Source organism: Hemiscyllium ocellatum, chromosome 4, assembly GCF_020745735.1.
Source record: "Hemiscyllium ocellatum isolate sHemOce1 chromosome 4, sHemOce1.pat.X.cur, whole genome shotgun sequence".
Lineage (NCBI taxonomy): Eukaryota > Metazoa > Chordata > Chondrichthyes > Orectolobiformes > Hemiscylliidae > Hemiscyllium > Hemiscyllium ocellatum.
In genome coordinates, this window is record NC_083404.1 from 68,035,289 (window position 1) to 68,058,197 (window position 22,909).

Sequence of the window (22,909 nt, forward strand, 5' to 3'; positions counted from 1 at the left end):
CTTTCTTGCTCGCTGTCCTTTTTTCATGAATTTTGTGAAAATGTCTATTAACTTGTTTTTTTTCTAACATGTTTCTTAACTTTAATAGGGTAATTTTACATAAAGCGGTTTTGCAATTATGCCTCTATTCAGCGTTTCCATCTGTGAATTGCATTATCTTATGATTACTATTGGTGCCCTTTTCCGAAACTGTTAATTCTCAAACTTGGGAAAAGCTTTTTTCGCCACTGTTAACATTAGATACCACAAAAGTCAGAAGTATATAATGTTTGTAGCCAAGGATACTATTTTATGACCTAATTATAAACATTGGGGAAAGTAAAATTTGAAAACTCAATGAAATGTAAAAATTTAAAATGTGAAATTCATTGACTCTGGCTGGAATGATGCAAACTTTGGAAGCAAGTTGCTATCTTGCCAACTTGACTGCTGTTATTTGATGTCCCTTGTAATGAAAACAGTCAAGAAAGTTTAACCTAAATTCAATTAAAAGATTAGAATGCGGTACTATGAGATTTGATAACTGAACCTGTTTTCTGAAGTTAAATTCTGACAAGCAACAATATTTTTTGATGTATACAAATTTCTACCTCCATGCTATTGAATACAGTTATCTGTAATTTCCACTTCTGTCCTCCGTGTACCTTCTTCCTTTGCACTTCCTTATGTGTTTGATTCTCACAGGGGACGTGGATTACTACTGGCTGGACCATGCGTCTTGGCATAGCAGTGAGGCATCCCCAATGTCTTTGGTGAGACATGTGGAGCCTTAACTTTCAGTTTTCTTTTCATTTCACTTTCCTTTGTTTTATTTATGCCTTTGCATGTTTCTTTTCTTTTTTTTTATCCCACGCCTGTAGGGAACAGTCAAAGGGGAAAAAGAAAAACTAGTGAGCAGGCAGTATTGTCGGACTCTAACACCTTGTCTGAGAGGCAAAAGAAAATGGTGCGATTTGGCGGCCACTCATTGGAAGAGGACTTGGAATGGTCTGAGCCTCAGATTAAAGACTCTGGGGTAGATACGTGCAGTAGCACAACACTAAACGAGGAACATAGCCATAGCGAGAAGGTACTGAGTCTGTATGGCCTGCATTCTACCTGCTCATTTGGTCTTCGTTTGCTCTCTGTCACTCAATGTAAAAGGGCAGGGTCTTTCTTAAGATAATTGCACTTTTATAAAGGTGCTGATAAAAGAATGAAATCCAAAGTTGCTTGCTTTAATGTTTGCTGTCCAGCAGCAAAACAAATATGTATTCTTTTTCATAGGAATGTTCAGTTGTACAGTTGCATGGTAGATTTTTAGAAAACAAATTTGTGTTGATGTTCTTCAGTGATACCTATGTTGTTGGAAGTTCCCAAAGCAATTTTGCTGATTACCTATTCACATAAAGTGTCCACCTTAAGATAACAATATTTTTAAATCAGGCTAAGAAGAAAAGTTGGATCTGTTTTGCCGCAGAACTGTGTTTTTCTTTTTTCCCTTCCACTGTCATGTATGTGAACTTATTTTGGTGCGGTGACATTTTGGTAGGTGTTGTAATAGAACTGTATTCACTGTCTGCTTTGGTACTTGCTTTTGCTTAAACTTGGTGGTCGTGATAGCTGGTGTTGGTCATGATCTCTGAAGTGGGATTTGGGGGTGGTATTACTGAGTAGTCTTGCTTTTGTTTGCTTATTTCTTTGCATGGAGCATGAATTGAAGCAATGACCTCCTGTAGTTACACAAATGTTTAGAATGACAAAAAAGTGCCATGTTGAAAATATCCTATTCCGGGTTATTAAAGTGAACCTAAAATTAGAAATGATCCCATTGAGCTGTATAATTGGAAGTCAAAGCATAAATATTTGTGTAATTACAGTGCTTTCTTTCTCATGGGGAAAATGAACCTTAGTTAAAAAAATATTGTGGCACACATAGACATTTGCATATTAAAGACCTATCTGTTATTGCTTTGATCTCATAGCATCCAGTGACCTGGCAACCATCCAAAGATGGAGAGCGACTAATTGGTCGAATATTGTTAAATAAACGACTAAAAGATGGCACTGTGCCTAGAGATTCTGGAGCACTGTTGGGTCTGAAGGTAATAATTTATTAATGTGATTACCTATAACTCTTGATATAGTTTTTGTTGTGACTATCAAATGATATATTTTTTCAAATGTGTTATGCAAAGCCTGGAAGCTAACACGTAATTAAGGAATATGTGAGTGATGTGCGTAAAAATGTATGTTTCTTGCTGTTCAGTGTACTCAAGAATACATTGTGTTGTATTTAACTGATGAATCACATTTGAAATACACAGTTGTCATTTGACTGATGAATAGTTCAGGTCTACTTTCATTTCACCCTTCCATAACATATAGTTGTCCAACTGAAAATGCAGTGACATGTTTCTGCCTTTTTGAAGGGCTCGTCTAATATCTCCTAATTGAGCAAACAAATGGTTTTAAACATTTTGTAATTACTCTATCATGAACTGTCAGTAGAAAGCTTAATTTTCATACATTCTGTGGACATAAAATGGACTCTTCTCTTACTTTAAAATGTCCTTAATTATTTAGACTTGCTTCCTTCAATCCCATGTGGTTCAGCATGATCCTACCAATGATTCTGGTTTATTGTAATCTCTTTGGCTGGTGTCCAGATGGTGTCCTGTCCTTGAGGACTTAATTAATGTACTTCATCAGGTCTTCCTTGGCCAGTCCTGTCATTGTCTTCAGCCTGGCAGCATCCATTCTGCTGACATACTAGCAGTACATTCAAGAGGCAAAGAACCAGTGTCATTCCTGTCTTTACCAAATGGGCAGCATGTTGGCTCAGTGGTTAGCACTGCTGCCTCTTCAGCACCAGGGACCCAGGTTTGATTCCACCCTCAGGCGACTGTGTAGAGTTGGAATGTTCTCCCTGGGTCTGTATGGGTTTTCTCCCACCTTCCAAAGATGTGCAGGTTAGGTTGGTTGTATCCAGGGATGTGTAGGCCAGGTGGATTAGCCATGGGAAATGCAGGATGACAAGAATAGGTTTGGGGAAGGGTCAGTTTGTATACTCTTCAGAAAGTCGGTGTGGACTCCATGGGCTCAATGGCCTGCTTCCACACTGTAAGGATTCTATGATGCTGTCACTTCAAGGGGTGACACGGTGGTTTAATGGTTAGCACTGCTGCCTCACAGCACCAGGGACCTAGGTTCAATTCCAGCCTAGGGCGACTGTCTGTGTGGGTTTCCTCCGGGTGCTCTGTTTCCGTCCCACAGTCCAAAGATGTGCAAGTTTGGTAAATTGGCCATGCTAAATTACTCATAGTGTCCAGGCCATGGGTACGGGGTTACGGGGATAGGGTAGTGAGGTGAGCAGGATGCTCTTCGGAGAGTTGGTGTGGACTTGTTGGGTCGAATGTCCTGTTTCCACACATAGGGATTCTATATCCTGCAGCTATCTGTGAGCAGTTTGCTGCAGTACTTCCTGGTTAGTCATGTGGTCTCTCCATGTGATTCCAGCTTATTAGGTTGACACTTATTAGGCAAGACATCAAACTTTTACTGTCACGTTAAATGGCCAATGTAAAGTAGTATTACCACACCAACTACATCAGGAAAAAAAACTTAAAAATTGAAAGGTATATACTAAGGATGAAATAGACAGATTTCCAAGTGTGATAGGGAAAAGCAGGAAAGTGAAATTGAAGACTATCAGATTAGCCATAATCTCATGGGTAAATGGCCTCTTTCTGTTCATATGTCTTATTGACTAGCAAGCAAAATACAATGCATCCTTTCTAGAAATAGCATTACATTATCTGGTTGGTCAGATTTCTAATGGAGGCATTTAATATGTAATTTAGGTGTGAGCTGTCTTTGGCACTTTCATCAGGAAGTATGACTTGATGTATCACCACTGATGTATGTGCCATTGTATAGTTGTACACTGAAATGCGAGGGAATATGATAATTGCCAATTACTTTTGTTCCTAATTAAAAATATATTTTTAAAAATGCTTCATCAAATCGTGCATCGTGTTTCATATCGATACTGGATGCAAAAAAAATCACAAGTTAATGATATTGTTCTTGTAACAGATGAGATTCAATTAAAATGTCAGTGTTAGGGAAATTATAGGAGAAGATTTTTAGGATAGGATTTACTCATATTTAGGAAGATATGGACCTGTTAGTAATAGGCAGCATGGATTTGTATGGGGATGGTTGTGTTGCACAAATATGGTTGATTTTTTTTGTAGAAAGTGACAAAGATGATAGATGAGGGAGCAGTGGTAGATGTTGTCTCTGTGGACTTTAGCAAGGCCTTTGACAAGGAATCTCATGGCATACTGATACAAAAGCTGAAATCACATGGGATCTGTATAAGCTGGTACGATGGATACAAAACTAGCTTAGACATAGAAGACAGAGTAGCATTGGAAGGGTGTTTTCCTGACTGGAGATCTGTGACCAGTGGTGTTCTGCAGGGATCAATGCATGTAAGGTTTGAAGGAGAACATTGATGGTCTGATTAGTAAGAGTATAGGCGACACAGCAGTTGCGGGCAGACAGTGAAAAAGTTTGGCAGAGACATCAGGATATGGATAGGCTGGAGAAATGGCAGATAGAGTTTAATCTGGACAAAAGCAAGGTGATACAGTTTGGAAAATTTATTGCAGGTCGGAAGTATACAGTAAATGGCAAAATCTTTAGTAGCACACAGAGGGATCTAGGCATGCAGGCCCATACTTCCCTGAAAGTGGCAATACAAGTGGATGAGGTGGTTAAGAAGGTACATGGCGTGCTTGTTTTCATAAGTCAGGCACAGAGTATAAAAATTGGCAAGTCATGCTGTATAGCATTTTAGTTAGGCCACATTTGGAATATTGCATACAGTTCTGGTCAGCACATTATCAAAATGATTTGGAGAGGGTACAGAAGTGGTTTACTAGGACATTCCTCATAGTTAATACCGTCCAAACCAGGCAGAGATTGGACAAAGTTGGTTTGTTTTCACTTGCATGTTGAAGGTTGAGGGGCAACCTGATAGAAATTTGCAAAATTATGAAAAGCATGGATAGAATGGCTAGCCAGAGTCTTTCCCTGGTTAGAAATGTTAATTAGTCAAATTTTTAAGATAAATGCAGAAAATTTGAAGAAGATGTGAGAGGCATGGGTTTTACACAGAGGATGATAAATGCATGGAATGCATTAACAGTGGAGGTAGTAGAGGCAGATAAAAGCAGCATTTAAGAGGCATCTTCACAGATATATGAATAGGCAGAGAGAAAAAGGATATGGACCACATAGTGGTAAAGCCTTGGAGACCTTGGTATTCAGGTCCATTATATCCTGACGGTGGCAATGCAGGTCAGTGGAGTGGTCAAGAAGGCTTACGGCATGTTTTCCTTCATTGGATAGGGTATTGAATACAAGAGTTGTATAGGACTCTGGTTGAGGCTCATTTGGAATACTGCATACAGTTCTGGTTGCCACATTATCAAGGGCATTAGCTGAGAAGAGAGGTTAAGTAGATTAGGATTATTTTCATGAGAAAGACGGAGGTTGAGGGGGTCCTGATTGACCTATAAAATCATGAGAGGTATTGACCGGGTGGATAGCAAGAAACTTTTTCCCCAGAGTGGGGGAACTCTGTTACTAGGTCATGAGTTCAAGTTAAGAGGAGAAAAGGGAGATATGCATGGAAAGTCCTTTACACAGAATATGGTGGGTGCCTGGAACACATTGGCAACAGACGTGGTAGAGGCAGGTACGATAGCGTCATTTAAGATGTATCTAGATAGATACATGAACGGGCAGGGAGCAGAGGGATATAGATCCTTATCAAATACGTGACAGGTTTAGATAGAAAATCTGGATTGGAGGGCCAAAGGGCCTGTTCCTGTGCTATAATTTTCTTTGTTCTTTAAAAAGGCATCATGTGTCAGCGCAGTCTGTTCCTGTGCTGTACTGTTATTTGTTCTTTACTCTTTGTAAAATAATGCAGTGTAACCAAAAGTGCAATGATTAGCTAACAAAACTATATCCTTTGCATTAATCTGACTCTGATGTGTCTCTTCATAGACTGTGCTCTATTGAAGCAGTTAATTAATCATCTCCATTTAATGAAATTCAATTTAGGATCATACAATAGGACAAGACAGGCAAGATTATGCTAGTGAAATGTTTCTCTATAAATGTCCCTCTTCTGAATAGTGCTGAATTTACCTTAAACCTCACTACCCATTATTAGCATGTTGTATATATAAGCAGTTTTCTTGCCTTTGCTTGTATTCTTAGTTCAAGAATGTTTATATTCATTATTCATTTACAGTAAATAGAAAATCTTGAATGAAGCAAAGTGTCATGTCCTATTTCTAAGTATTGGTTACATCCAATAAACCTAATGTGAGATCCTACAGTTTAATTTTGATTTGAGTATCTAATCATAAAATTATAGTCATACAATATAGAAGAGGTGTTTGAGCCCTTCACAAAAAAAGACTCAATCTACACTCATTCCACTTTGCAGCACTAAGCCCATAGCCTTGAATGTAATAATATTTCACATATGCTCATCCAAGTGATTTTCGAAAGTTTCAAAGTTTCCTGGCTCAACTGCCCTCCAAGGCAGTGTATTCTCGGTTCACACCACACTCTGGGTGAAAAGATATTTCCTCATATCCCTTCTAAAACTTCTGCCTTTCACCTTAAAATTATGCCCCCTTATTGTTCAGCCTTCAATTAAGAGGCACAGCTACTTTTTATTCTCCTAAACATGCAGTTTATAATCTTTCAGACCTCAATCAGGTCGCCCCCTCAATCTTCTCTACTCGAAAGAAAATATTTCAAACTTATCCAGCCTCTCTTCATGGATAAACTATTCCATCCCAGGCACCATCCTGGTGAATTTCCAATGTCTTGGACAACATCAACATGACTCCCCAGCTCCCATACTCAAAGGACTGAGCAATGAAGGCAAACGTGCCAAAAGCCTTTTAACCACCGTGTCCATATGTGACACAAACCTCAAAGAATGATATACCTGAACCCCCACGTCCCTCAGTTCTGCCTACCATTAATTGTATAAGCCCTACCTTTGTTATACCAAAATACCTTGCATTCATTGAGATTGAACTCCATCTACCATTTCTCAGCCCATTGACCCATTTGATCAACATCTGTTTGTAATTATAGAAAGCCTTCTTCACTGTTTATTCGAGCACCAACTTTGAGGTCAACAGCAAACTTACTAACCTTGCCTTCTATATTTCTCATCGAAATCATTTATATAAATTACAAACAAAAGAGGACACAGAACTGATCTCTTTGGAACACAGCTGGTGACAGGCCTCCAGTCCGAAAAGCAACACTCCACCACCACTGTCTGTCTCCTGTCATTAAGTAGGTTATATTGGCAAGCTCACTCTAAATCCCATGTGACCTAACTTTACTAATTAGTCTACCATGCTAAACCTTACTGAAAGCTTTCATTAAGTCCAAGTAAACAATGTCTACTGCTCTGCACTCATCAATCCTTTTGGTACCTTCCTCAGAAAACTCAAATTTGTGAGACATGATTTTCCTCACTCAAAACCGTGCAGATTATTCCTAATCAATTTTTTTCCTCTCTAAATGTCCATAAATCCTATCTTTAATAATCACCACCTACAATTTATCCACAGCTGAAGTCAGACTCACAAGTTTATACTTCCCTGGTTTCTCCTTACAATATTCCTTGAAAAAAAGACACAACATTAGCCACCTTCCAATCATCAGGCACTTCGCTCTTAGTTATGGATGCAAATATTTTTTGCAAGGGGTCTCACAATTTCCTCTCTTGTTTCCCACAATGTTGTGGGATACGTTAGATCAGGTCTGGGAAATTTATTTGCCTTTATATTCCCTAAGAGCTCCCCAACTTTCTCTCCTGTCATTTTAACTGTTTCTGAAACATCAAAATTTATTTCTCTGCATTCTCTGGACTCCATTTCTTTCTCCACGGTATGCAAAAATATGCATTCAATATATCTCCCATCTCCTGGGGTTCAACAAACACATAGCCGCCTTGATCTTTACGTGGCCCTACCATCCCTCTCGTTACCATCTTAGAACTGATCAGGTATCCTAAATTAATCTAGTCCCATTTGCCATGATTTGGCCCATATCCTATAAACTCTCCCGATTCATACAGCCACCTAGATATTTTTTCTTGCTGTTCATGTATTTGTAGAATTTGTATGGATAATCCTTAATCTTATCGTCCAATGCAATCTCGTAGCCACTCTTTGCCTTCCTGATATCTTTATTAAAGTATGAAACAAAAGCAGATTTCAATTATAGAAATCCATAGTGACAAAAACCATGCAGCAGATCTGCTTCTGCTTCCTCCTCCATTAGATGAATTTTATCACATTAACACTGAGTAGTAATTAGAAAGGGGAATCTGCCTGTTACTTTTGACTTTTGACTTTAGCTTTCTGCAGAAAATATGCAGTAAGACCAATCTAGCAATTCTTCCACTGATGGAGATAAGTGAAGTCAGCACAGATATGGGAATCAAACCTCACATTTCCTGTTTAGTATGGCTGTGCACTATAAGCCATGAGGCAGCTATTTGACCATGATTTCATGTGTTCATCCTATGCTGTTTATCACATAAAACATGGAGTTTATTGTTATGAATTGGTAAAAACACCAGAAAATCAATGTTATTGCAATAAGTTGTAACATTAAGACAGTGTCAGTGATTTATACTTGAAGAGGCTGGCTCTACGACAGCAAAATGCAGTGGATGCTAAAAAAAAACTGAAAACAGAAAAAGTGGAAAATACTCGGCAGGCCAGTCAGCAGAGAGGCAGATTCAACGTTATAGATCAGTGGCCATTCATCTAAACTTACAACCTTGTCAGGAGAAACACAAAATTCAGAGACCAGACCATGATAAAACTTTAGGGTCTGTTTCCATGCAGTACAGCTCTATGACACTATGACTGTAAGAGCCATGCTGCATGGTAGATGGTGCATTATTTTTAATTTGTTTTTGGGATTTATGTATTGCTGGCTAAGCAGGCATTTATTGCCAATGCTTTGTTGCCCTTGAGTCAATGGTGGTGAATTTACCTTGTTGAACTGCTGTTGTCCTGGTATTTGGGAACTCTCATGATGCTGCTACAGTGAAGGATTAGTGATGTTGCCAGAATGGTGTATGTCTTCGATTGGAATTTGCAGATAGGGGAAAAAGATGGTATAGTCACAATGTTGCTGGATCAGTAATTCAAAACCCAGACTAATGTTCTGACAGATGGTGAAATTTAGATTAAAATTCTCATCTAATGGCAACCAAGTAAGCACTGATAATTATCATAAAAATGATTGTGTTTACTAAGTTAAAACATCAGTTTTGGAAGCTGATGCTGAAATAAACAGCAGACATCATTCTTCTTAGAGCAAAGAAGGTTAAAACTTGATAGAGGTGTTCAAAACATACACAATTTTGATAGACCGTAAGGTATGAGAGCAAAATAAGGCCGTTCAGCTCATTGAATGTGCAGTGTCATACGATCGTCGCTGATATGTTTGTCCATTATCTTACCTTCTTACCCTAACTTTTACTAATCAAGAATCTATTTATCTCTGCCTTAAAGACACTCAATAACTTGGCCTCCACAGTTTCTGCGGCAACAATTCCACAGATTCACTATCCAGTGGCTGAAGAAATTCCTCCTCATCTTAGTTGAAAAGGATCATCCCTTAACTGTGAGGCTGTATCCAGCCCCTGGTCTTTCTACTAGTGGAAGCAAATTCTCCATGCCCACCCTATTCGAGCCTCTCAGTATTTGTAAGTTTTAATGAGGACCTCCCTCATCCTTCTCACCTGCGTAGAATACAGAATCTGAAGTCCTCAATGGCTCCTCAAATGAAAATGGGATGACTCTTGTAAATCTTCTCTGGACCTCCTTTAAGGTCAGCACATCTTTCCTTAGATACGGGTTCAAACATTCTCTCCATACTGCATACACAGTCTGATTAGAGCCTTATACACCCTCAGCAGTATATCCCTGCTCTTGTATCATAGCCCTCATAAAATGAATGCAAACGTTACATTTGTCTTCCTAACAGCCAAATGAACTTACATGTTAACCTTGAGAGAATCCTGAACTAGGACTCCCATGCCCCTTTGGGCTTCATATTTCTGAGGCATTTCCCCATTTAGAAAATAATTTACAGCTCTGTTCTTTTTATCAAGTGCATAATCTCATGTGTTCCCACACTGTATTTCATCTCCCACTTCTTTGCCCTCTCTGCTATCCTGTTCAAGTTATTCTACAGCCTTCCTGCCTCCTCACCACTACCATCAATCCACTTATCTTTGTGTCATCTGCAAACTGAGCAATGATGCTCTCCGTTGCATTGTCCGGATTATATATATGTTTACATAATATTTATGCTTCCAATACTGACGCCTTATGAAGTCCACTTGTCACTGGCTACCATCCTGAAAAAAACCCTTTATGCCCATTCTCTGCCTTCTGCCAATCAGCCAATCCTCCATCCATGCCAGTATCTTGCCCTTAACAATATAGGCTGTTACACTATTTAGCAGCCTCCCGTACGGCACTTGTCAAAGGCCTTCTGAAATCCACGTAGGAGAGTTAGTAGACGTGACCTTTGACCAACTTGCTGATTACTTCCTCAAAGAATTTGAACAGATTGATCAGTGGTGATGTCCTTTTTGAGTAAATACTGAGAAACTTTTTTTTGGTGGCAGTAAAGTCAATATCAGAGGATACATATTTAAGGGAGTGGCAAAAGAACTGGGGGGTCTTCCGGAAGTTTTTTAATGCATGCATTGTGATCTGAAATTCTGGAATTTGCATCATCTCAACTAATGAGTAATTCAGACTCAATGATAAAATGAGAAGGGAAGTGGAAAAGACTTGAATGTTAAGTATGCACAGAACTGTGGGGCAAGGGGAGGATGGGGGACTCTTTAGCTAGCTCTACCAAACCTCTTGCATTATGGGCCAAATGGCTCCTTTTTGTGCTTTTCTTATTCTCTATTCATTTATGACATTTGGGCATCACTGGCTGGACCACCTGTTCAGGCCCTTATTCTGGAATTCTGTCTTTAAATCTCTGCCTTATTATTTTTGTCTCTTCCTTTCAGATGCTCCTTAAAATCTTACCTCTTTTGTTAAGTTTTTGTTCACTGAACCATTATCTCTTTTCATGGCTTAGTGTCAAATATTGTGAGGGTATACTTTTGTGAAGCAACAATTGGTCAGCTTCAGCATGTTAAAGGTGCTGTATGTTTGTAATTTGTTGTTGATGCTATTAGGAAGTCAGAGACTATTTTAGGAGCTACTTTGAGCCTTTTTTATATAATTAGATCATCATATGTCTTTTTTGAGTTGGAGATCTTGAATGACTACCTGCATAAGGCACAATTAACACAGTGACTAAATGATCGAAAAGACTGAGGGGAGATCTCATAGTAACCTATAAATTCTAACAAAGCTGGACAGAATGATGCAGGAGGATGTTCCCAAAAACACAAACAAAAACAAACAAATCAAGCCCTTCAAGCCTGAGCCGATCCAAATGTACTTTCTAAACCTGTTAGTCAATTCCTAAGCATTTGTATCCCTTTGCTCCCCACCTACTCATGCATCTGTCCAGACACATCTTAAATGAATCTACCGTGCCTGCCTCTACCACCTCTGCTGGCAATGCGTTCCAAACGCCACGTGTATCCCCTTAAAGTTTCCACCACTCACCTTGAAAGCATGACCTCTTGTTATTGAATCTATCCACCCTGTTTATACTCTTCATGATTTTGTAACCTCAATCAGGTCCCCCCTCAATCTCATTTTTTCTAGTGAAAATAAACCTAACCTACTCAACCTCTCATCGCGATAACCAAAGAGTCCAGAATCGGAGTCACAGTCTAAGGATACAGGGTAGGTCATTTAGAATTGAGATGAGAAGACATTTCTTCAAGAGAGCATCAAGTCTTTGAAATTCTTTGCCACAGCAAGTAATTGCGGCCAAAACATTGAAAACAGTTCTCGAAGCTAAAGGGATCAAGGGGTATTGGGAAAAAGCAGAAACAGGTAATTGTGTTGGATGATCAGCCATGATCATATTGAACGGCAGAGCAGGCTCAAGTGTCCGAGTAACCTGCTTCTCCTATTATCCACTTTCCTGTGTAAAGCCCATAAGATTGGCTTATAGGATCGTATAAGATCTACACGTGGCCACTTGGAGCTGCCTCAGTAGTTGTTTTAAATGCCATTGCAGAGTTAACTAAGAAAGAATGGATGGTTGGCTGGCAAGCGATGAATGAAAGGTCACCCCTTCAATTTATGTTAATAACAACAATAATGTTCCAAGTATGCATGCTGCAATGTGAGTTAAAAAGGTCTGTGGACAATAAGTTGAAAATAATGGATGACCACTTTTGTAATCTTCTGCTTTATTGCCTTTTCAGAACCACTTATTAGTGATTAGGTCAGAAATCACCAGGTTATAATCCAACAGGTTTATTTTAAATCTCAAGCTTTTGAAGCACTGCCCCTTCATCAGGTGAAGTGAAATAAAGCACACAGGCAAAAATTTATAGACAGAGAGATCAAGGGGCAGAGAGATCAAAAGATCATACAAATGGTGTGCATGGAGTATTGAATAATAAGTCTCTGAAAGTAATCAAAAATATCAGTTGGTGTGGATAATGTGTCAACGGCTGAATAGTAAGTGAAGGGGATGAACTACAATCCAATTAATTGAGGCAGAGATAATTACAGAAACTTAAAATAAGGTGGTACTGCAGACAAACCAAACAGCTGGGCTAACATGATAGGTATATGCTGAGGGTCCAACCAAAGTAACAAGAAATCCAAAAATGTACCAATTAAGGTAAAGAGTTATCAAGTTATCAAGGTGATGGCGTTGAAACAAGACAGTAAGGAAGATTTTACAAATACAGAGCAATATGGTGGGGTTACATGTAGTGTGACATGAACCTAAGATCGCACTTGAAACTGTCTTCATGGGTACAGAACTTGGCTATATGTTTCGGCTCGGCAATTCTGTATTGTTGTGTATCTCGGAAAGCCACTTTGGAGGATGCTTACGTGAAGATTGGAGGCTGAATGTCTCTGACCGCTGAAGTGTTCCCTTACTGGGAGGGAACATTTCTGCTGGCAATTGTTGCATGGTATCCATTCATCCGTCGCCATAGCATCTGCATAGTCTCGCCAATCTATCATATCTCAGGACATGCTTGCCTGTAGCATATGAGGTAGACAACATTGGCCAAGTCACATGAGTATCTGCCATGTATGTGATGGGTGATGTTCCCACATGTGATGATAGTATCCATGTTGATGATCTGACATTTCTTGCAGAGATTGCCATGGCAGGGTTGTGTGATGTTGTGATTGATGTTGTCTTGAAGGCAGAGTAGTTTGCTGCGACTGATAGTCTGTTTGATGTTTGGAAGTTGTTTGAAGGCGGGATGATCTTGGTGAGATATTCATCTTCATTGATGACATATTGAAGCCTGTAAAGAATGTGGTACAGTTACTCTAGTCCAGAGAAGTCCTGGACGATGAAGGGTACGCTATTGGTTGTTTTCTGTGTCTGTCTACTAAGGAGGACGTTACAGTTTTTCTCTGTGGCACATCAGAACTGACTATTAATGAGCTGAGCATTGTATCTCATTCTTATGAGAGCGTCTTTCATCATTTTTAGGTTGCCATCACATTCCTCCTTATCTGAACAGATCCTATGTATACGCAGGGCTTGTCTGTAGGGGATGGCTTCGTTAAAATGTTTAGGCTGGAAGTGCAGCATTGTGAGGCTATCCGCGGGATTGTGGTATAGTGAGGTACTGAGGTGTCCGTCCTTGATGGAGATGAGTGTGTCCAAGGATGAGACTGATTCTGAAGATTAGTCCATGGTAAGTCTGATGGTGGGGTGACACTTGTTGATGTTGTTATGTAGTTGTTTCAGTGATTCCTCACCATGAATTCAAAGGAAAAAAATGTTGCTGATGTATCTGGTGTATACCATTGGTTCAAGGTCCTGTGCAGCAAAGAATTCTTTCTCGAGCTTGTACATGAAAATGTTCGCATATTGGGGTGCAAATTTGGTCCTGATATCTGGACTATGTGTCTAGATGAAGAACTGGTTGTTGAAGGTGAAGAATTTGCAGTCAAGGATGAAGCGGATGAGTTACAGGGAGGCGTCTAGAAATGGCAGTTGCTGGTGTTGATCCTAAGGCAGTTGCAGCCATGCTGTTGTTGTGAAGGATGCTGGTGTAGAGTGCCGAAATGTCCATTGTGGCGAAGAATGTTCCTGGTTTCACTGGTCCGTGGGTGCTGACATTTTTAAGAAATCCATAGTGATGAGATGGAAGCTGGGTGTTCCTTGTACAATGGGTTTCAAGATACCCTCGACATGGCCAGAGAGGTTCTCACATGCCTCATATGATGGGGCATCCAGGTGTGTTGGCTTTGTGTAGTACGGTGTATGACTTCTGACCTTGTCCACTTCAGTTAAAACTGGCATCTCCGCATCACTTGCTGGTGATGACATTTAAAGGGGATTAAATGTTTTACATTGCTGTTTAGTTGCTTTCTTTCCAATAGTTTTAATGAACTCCCTAAGCTTTTTGGGAAAATACAAGATTGACAATAGGGAATACCCATTGTGAAAAGATGAGCATTCACTTTCTTTTATTTCTGTCTTCACAGATGCTGTCTGACCTGCTTGGTGTTTGCAGTATTTTCTCTTTTTTTCTCTCTCAAATTTCTCAAAAACCCCTCTTAACTGGGTCATTTAATTTTTTTTTGCAATAAGGCTATGCTTAAACACTGTGCAATACAATATAAAGGCAAAAACAAATCATTTGTACTGAAACTAATTATTGCGCACTTTTAAAAATGTGTTCATTAAAATGAGCAAAAAGGGTAACACTTATTGCTTACTAGTCTTCTATGGAAATCCAGTGAAAAGTAAATAAAAATGATTTGGATGGAGCTGTAAGTAGCTAGGACTTTAAGGTTTTTACCGTTTTAGTGACACGTTAGGGCAGACAAAACATGGGTTTACGTCTGTTAATCTGACTACATTTTTCTGGTAACAGATTGCTTATTAGCAGCGATAATTTGATGGGCACCACTCCACATTAAACATAGCTGATCAGGAGGTCCTTCTACTCTTAACCAATATGCACTCTCAGCTGCATACTGCTGCTTCAGTGTTCTGCATGTAGTGATTTGCTTGCTGATGCAGATTGCACTATTGACTTGCATTTCTGAAAGTTACTGCCACACACACACCTAGGAGGTCTGCACAGAATAAAAAAAATAGAGGGAACCTGTTGTCAAAACCTGCTATTGTCAATTTAGAAGGATTTACATATTAACAATCAACTTGTTTGGCCATATTATGAATGCAAATTTCACACTTACCAAGTTATAAATTGGAACTCAAACCTAAAGCTTCTGGCTTAGAGCTGGGGTGCTACCTGCTGCACCGTACGACCTGAAATTAGCTTGATGATGGTTAAAATTTTAATGTGCCTTCACAGCACAGAGACTAAAAGGAGTAGATAGACTTTCTGCTCCACTGGGCACAGCAACTGTTTACAGGTATCTCGAATTAAAGTAAGGGGTCTAATGTTGAAGCTGGCTAAGCTCTCTTATTGCTTTTGCAATCTAATATGTCATTGCATTTGATAATGTAGTAAAATGAACTTAGTTTGCAAGCCAAAATCTGCTCCCACAAAGGGGAACTATCAGTAATAGCAGTCACCAACTGGAAAGAACTTTCTGTGGAACACATGCAATACCTGTTGTGTTTCACAAATCACTGAAACAATGCCATAAATTATAACCAAACTTTGTACCTAAAGGAACAGTGACATGTTCACTGACCACAAAACTAACGGCAAAGCTTGAAATTTCTCTCTGGGACTAATTCCTCCATACTCCATGCACAATAAACACTTGCTGCCTGGAAATTCTGCAAACTGGTCTGATTTTGTAATCCCTGTAGCTTAAAATATTGTTTAACATACGACTGAATATAATCATAATCTGGAATTGATGCAACTTTATACTTGATATGATAGTTAAAACCTTATTGATCTGCAGGTATCATATATGAAGATTTATCCCAGAACAATATCATTCTTCAATAAAGAATGCTTTGTGTATATTACCAATCTTTGTCTTAGTGTTTGGTCTGTTTGTGTTCAGAGCCAATAATGCAGCAGGACCGTCTTCCGATATCCTCTTATAATTTGGTCCAGTAATTGGAACTTAGAGAAAAATAACCATTTAAAATGTTTTGTGCTGAAAATGTGTTGCTGGAAAAGCGCAGCAGGTCAGGCAGCATCCAAGGAGCAGGAGAATCGACGTTTCGGGCATGAGCCCTTCTTCAGGAATGAGGAAAGTGTGTCCAGCAGGCTAAGATAAAAGGTAGGGAGGAGGGACTTGGGGGAGGAGCGTTGGAAATGTGATAGGTGGAAGGAGGTCAGGGTGAGGGTGATCGGCCGGAATCGGGGTGGGGCCGGAGAGGTCAGGAAGAAGATTGCAGGTTAGGAAGGCAGTGCTGAGTTTGAGGGATTTGACTGAGACAATGTGGGGGGGGGGGGAATGAGAAAGCTAGAGAAATCTGAGTTCATCCCTTGTGGTTGAAGGGTTCCTGGGCGGAAGATGAGGCCCTCTTCCTCCAGTCGTCGTGTTGCTATGGTCAATGTTTTGTGACCAGGTGAGGTGGAGTAAATTGGCTCCCTTTCTTCAACTGCTTTCCTTTGACAACTACAAAGATTTTTAGTCATTTTAGCACAGAACTATCTCAAACTTTAATTAAAATGTAGTCCATTAGTTCAAAATTACAGCATCAGTTGTAAAGTTTCCTTGAAGGAAAGAGAAAAAAGTCTTAACTCAAATTCAAGAAAAATAATCAACGTACACACAAACACGCATAAAAAGTTTACAAAGGGTAGAATGTTTAGTTTGAAAAGAAAAAATCAAGTATGTGCAGTTTAAGAAGTTCTTTGAGTCCACGAGGAATTATATTTCCATCTAAGACTGGGGTTATTTAATTGGTGTCTTGCATCTCAGCAGTAAGAGCATCATGGTATCGCTAGACTGTTATTCCAGAGACCCAGCTTATGTTCAGGGGAACTTGGTTTGAATTCCTTCATGGCAGATGGTAGAATTTGAATTCAATAAAAATCTGGAATAAAGAGTTTAATGTTAACTGTAATCCATTGTTGATTGTTGAGAAAAACCCATCTGGCTCACCAATGTCCATTATGGAGGGAAGCTGCCATCCTTACTTGTCTGGCCTACTAGTGACTCCAGACCCACAGCAATGTGGTTTATCCTTAATTGCCCTCTAGGCAATTAGGGATGGACAATAAATTTTGGTCTAGCCAGTGACACCGTCATCCCTTGAATTAATTAAAAAAAAACAGTGAAATCAATTAGCTTAGTGTGGTCAGGAAGGAGTATCTCATCCAGAGTGTGACACAGCCCAAGTGAATATAGTTTGAAGAATTTGGAGGCATCATAGGAATTCAGTACAGAAGGGAAGAGGTGCTTTTTGCTTACTTTTTTGGCTCATATTTTCTAAAAACCTTTTTATAGGATACATTGAAGCTCAGGATCAGGATCTCAGCACAAAGGAGAGACATCATAGGTAAAGCGTAAATTCATTGGTTAGTGACAGCTACTAATTTGACTTTCAGATTGAAGGTAGACTATTGAGAATATTATCTCAGAGTACAACAAGACCTTGATCAGATGGGCCAATGAGCTGAGGATTGTCAATTGGAGTTTAATTGAGATAAATTTGAAGCATTACATTTTGATAAAGTAAACTAGGGCAGGGATTATAAATTAATGGTAGGGCCCTGCGGTGCAGATGCATAATTCTTTGAAAGTGGAGTAGCAGGTATACAGGGTGGTGAAGAAGGCATTTAGCATGCTTGGCTTGATTGATCAGAGCATTGAGTGCAGGAGTTGGGATGTCATGTTGTGGCTATATAGAACATTGGTGGGGCCGCTTTTAGAATATGGTGTTCACTTTCAGGCCACTCTTTTAGGAAGGGTGATGTTAGATTTGAGAGGGTGCAGAAAAGATTTACAAGGATGTTGCTGGGACTGGAGGGCCTGAGTTGTAGGGAGAGTCCAAAAGGCTGTTTTTTTTTCCCTGGAGCATCGGCGGCTGAGGGTTTATTGACGTTTATAAAATCATGATTGGCAGAATAGAGTGAATAATCAACATCTTTTTCATAAGCTTGGGGAGTTCAAAACTAGAGGGCATAGTTTTAAGGTGAGAGGGGCAAGATTTAAAAATAACCTGAGGGATAATATTTTACATGCAGAGAGTGGTGCATGTATGGAACAAGCTACCAGAGGATTGATGGAGGAGGATACAATTATGACAATTAAAAGGCATCTGGATGGGGATACGAATAGGAAGGGTTTAGAGGGATATGCGCCAAAAACTGGCAAATGGGACTAGGTCAGATTGGCACATCTGGTTTGCGCAGCCAAGTTTGACAGAAGTATCTGTTTCCGTACTATATGACTACATATTTACAGGCAGAGGGAACAGGGTTGACTTGTTAGTAAGAAGTGAAATTGTGTCGATAATTAGCAGCGATATGGAGTCAGAAGGCATAGAATTTGTGAATAGAGTTAGAATTAGAATTCCTTCAAAGTGGAAACAGGCCCTTCAGCCCAGCAAGTCCATACTGACCTTTGAAGAGTAACCCACCCAGACTCGTTCCCCTATTATTCTACATTTCCCCCTGACTGATGCACCTAACCTACACATCCCTGAACACTATGGGCAATTTAGCATGACAATTCACCTAACCAGCATGTCTTTGGACTATGGGAGAAAACTGGAGCACCTGAATGATACCCACGAACCACTGGCAGAATGTGCAAACTCCGCACAGTCACCCGAAGCTGGAATCGAACCTGCGTCCCTGGCACCGTAAGACAGCAGTGCTAATCACTGAGCCACTGTGCTGCCCTTTGGTGGTTGAGAAACTGCCAAAGTAAAAAGACTTTGATGGGAGATATGCAGATAGAATAGTCAGCATTTGGGGAGGGAAATAAATCAGGAGATAGAAAAGGCATGTAAGAAAAGCACTATTACAATAATCATAGGTGACTTCAATATGCAGGTGGAGTGGGAAAATCAGGTTGGTAACGGATTTCAGGGAAAGGAAGTTGTGGAATGTCTACTGTTTCATTTTGAGCAGCTAATGGTAGGCCCCACTTGGGAGCAAGCGTTTTTGGATTTGATGATGTACTAAGGCAGACTTGATTAGGGAGTTAAAGGTGAAGGAATCCCTCACGGACAATGACCATAATAAGATAGAATTTACACTGCAGTTTGCGAGGTAGAAGCTGGAATCAGCTGTTACAGTATTACAATTGAGTGACGATAACTGCAAAGACATGAGGAAGGAGCTAACCAGAGTTGAATGAAGGGAAGATGGTGAACAGCAATGACAGGAGCTTCTGGGGGGAGAAGTTGAAATATGAGAGTAAACCATCGAGTCATAGGCATATACAGCACAGAACAAACCCTTCGGTCCAACTCTTCCTTACCGACCAGATGTCCTAAATTAATCTTGTCCTATTTACCAGCACTTGGCCAATATCCCTTCAAATCTTTCCAATTCATGTATCCATCCAGATGCCTTTTAAATGTTGCAATTGTACCAGCTTCCACCACTTCGTCTGGCAGCTCATTCCATACATGCACCACTGTCTGGGTGAAAAGGTTGTCTCTTATGTCCCTTTTAAATCTTTCCCCTCTCATCTTAAACCTATGCTCTCCAGTTTTTGATTCACAAACCCTGGGGAAAAGACCTTGACTATCCATGTTCGTCATGATTTTATAAACTTCTATACTGTCATCCCCATAGCTGTTGATGCTCCGGGGAAAATAGCCCCACCCTATTCAGCCTCTCTCCACAGCTCAAACCCTCCAACCCTGGCAACATTCCTGAAAGTTTTTTCTGAATCCTTTCAAGCTTAACACCAACCTGATAGGAAGGAGATCAGAATTGAACGCAATATTCCAAAAGTGGCCTAACCAATGTCCTGGACAGCCATGACATGATATCCAAACTCCTATACTCAATGCACTGACCAATAAAGGCAAACATACCAAGTGCTGCCTCCACTATCCTGTCTACCTGCAACTCCATTTTCAAGAAATTGTGAACATGCACTCCAAGGTCTCTTTGTTCAGCAACACACCCCAAGACCTCACCATTATGTGTATGAGTCCTGCCCTGCAAAATGTAGCACCTCACATTTATCTAGATTAATCTCCATCTGCCACTCTTTGACCCATCCATCCATTTTATAACTATAGTTATAGAGATGTACAGCTTAGAAACAGACCCTTTGGTCCAAGATGTCCATGCCGACCAGATCTAGTCCCACCTGCCATCACCTGGCCCATATCCCTCTAAACCCTTCCCACTCATATACCCATCCTCTCGTCATACTCTGAGGTAACCTTCTTGGCTGTTCACCACATCACCAATTTTGGTGTGATCTGCAAACTTACTAGCCATACCTCCTATATTCGCATTCAAATCATTTATATAAATGAAAAAAAGCAGTTGGCCCAGCACCGATCCTTGTGGCACTACACTAGTCACAGACCAGCATCTGAAACACAACCCTCCACTCTGTCCTCCACTCTACCTTTGAGCCAGTTCTGTATCCAAATCGCCAGTTGACTGTGTATTCCAAGTGGTCTAACCTTGTTAACCAGTCTACCGTGTTGGAACCTTGTTGAACGCATTACTGAAGTCCATATAGATCAAGCCTACCGCTCTGCCTTCATCAATCCTCTTTGTCACTTATTCAAAAAACTCAATCATGTTAATGAGACACGATTTTCTAAACACAAAGCCCTGTTGACTATCCCTAATCAGTCCTTGCCTATGCAAATATACATAAATTCTGTCCAGCAACTTGCCCACACTCTTGTCAGGTTCTCCAGTCTATTGTTCCCTGGCTTTTCCTTACCACCTTTCTTAAATAATGGCACCAAATTAGCCAACCTCCAGTCTTCCAGCATATCACTTGTTGTTATTGATGATGCAAATATCTCAGCAAGGCGTTCAACAATCACTTTCCTAGCTTCCCATAAAGTTCTAAGAGCACATCTGATTAGTTTCCAGGGATTTTTCCACCTTTATGCATTTTAAGATGCTCAGCATCACCACCTCTGTATTATGGACACTTGTCAAGATATTGTTACTTATTCCTCCAGGTTTTCTAGCTTCCATGTCCTTTTCTATAGTAAACACCAATGCAAAATACTCACTTAGTATCTCCCCCATCTCCTGCAGTTGCACATATAGGCAGCTTTGCTGATCTTTAATGGACTATCCCAAACCAATCTGTTTAGATTGCAAGCTAGTAATATAAAAGAAGATTAAGTGAAAGAGAGACAGGAATGAAAGTTGGACCACTGGAAAATGAGGCTGGAAAAGTAGTAATGGGGAATAAAGAAATGGAGGAATTGAAGAGGTACTTTGCATCAGTTTTCACAGTTGAAATCAGCAACAGCATATTAGAACTTCAGCAGAGTCAGGGGACAGAGGTGAGTGTAGTAGCCGTCACTAACCAGAGGATGTTTGAAAGTTTTAAAGATTGATAGATCACTGAGCCCAAATGGATTGCACCCCAGAGTTCTGAAGGAGATAACTGAGAAGATTGGTGGTGTTATTTCAGGAATCACAGGAGTCAGGGAAGGTGCTAGAGGACAGGAAGATGGCTAATGTAACGTCCCCATTTAAGAAGGGAGGGAGGAAGAAGAGAGGTTCTAAGACTGGTTAACCTGACCTCAGTCATTGGTAGATTTTCATGGATGCAATTGCAGAGTACTTGGAAGTGCATGGTAAAATAGGGCTGAGTGACAATGGGTTCATCAAGGGAGGTCATGCCTGACCAATCTGTTAGAAATCTTTGAGGATGTAATGAATAAGTTTGACAAAGGAGAGCTGGTGGACATATCTGTATAGCTTGCCAGTGGGCCTTTGACAGGCCATCATGTAGGAGGCTGTGAAATAAGATAAGAGCCCATGGTGTTAGGTGCAAAGCACTGGCATGGATAGAGGATTGATTGACTGGCAGAAGGCAGAGAGTGGGGATAAAGTGATCTTTTATAGAAGAGCAGCCAGTGACTTGTAGAATTCTGTAGGGGTCTGTGTGGCATCACAACAATTCACATTATACGTTAGTGATCTCGGTGAAGAAACTAAGGGCATTGTGGCTATATTTGCAGATGACACAAATGTGGGTGGAGGGACAGGTTGTGTTGAAGAAGCAAGGAGTTTGCAAAAGGATTCTGACAGGCAAAGTGGAAGATGGAATATAATATGGGGAAGTTTGAGGTTATGCACTTTGGTAGAAAGACTAGAACCCTAGACTATTTTCTAAGTGAGGAAAGGCTTCAGCAATCTGATGCACAAATGCATTTGTGAGTCTTAGTTCAGGATTTTCTTAAGATTAACATGCAGATTGATTTGGCAGTCTGGAAGGCAGTGTTAGCATTCAAGAAGATTAGAATACAAGACCAGAGATGTATAGCTGAGGCTGTAGAAGGATCTGGTCAGACTGCATTTGGAATATTGTGAGCAGTTTTAGACCCAGTATCTAAGGAAGAATGTGCTGGTCTTAGCAAGGGAGATTTACAAGAATGGTCCTGGGGATGAAGGGCTTATCAAATGAGGAGCAGTTGAGTACTGTGCGTCTGTACTCAATGAAGTTTAGAAGGATGAAGGGAGATCTAATTGAAACTTAAGGAATTCTAATGGGCCTGGATAGATGGATTTGGAGAAGATGTTTCCATTAGTAGGAGA

The 22,909-nt window shown here is 40.1% G+C and overlaps 1 protein-coding gene across 1 annotated transcript in view; it reads left to right on the forward strand.

The window, feature by feature from the left end:
• The window catches only part of rims2a (regulating synaptic membrane exocytosis 2a), an 839,749-nt gene that overhangs the window by 300,202 nt on the left and 516,638 nt on the right, over nt 1-22,909 (forward strand). Inside the window, exons 7-8 of the mRNA XM_060824314.1 lie at nt 861-1,069; nt 1,965-2,084. Coding sequence (XP_060680297.1) covers nt 861-1,069; nt 1,965-2,084 — 329 coding nt within the window. The remainder of the gene's footprint in view (nt 1-860; nt 1,070-1,964; nt 2,085-22,909) is intronic.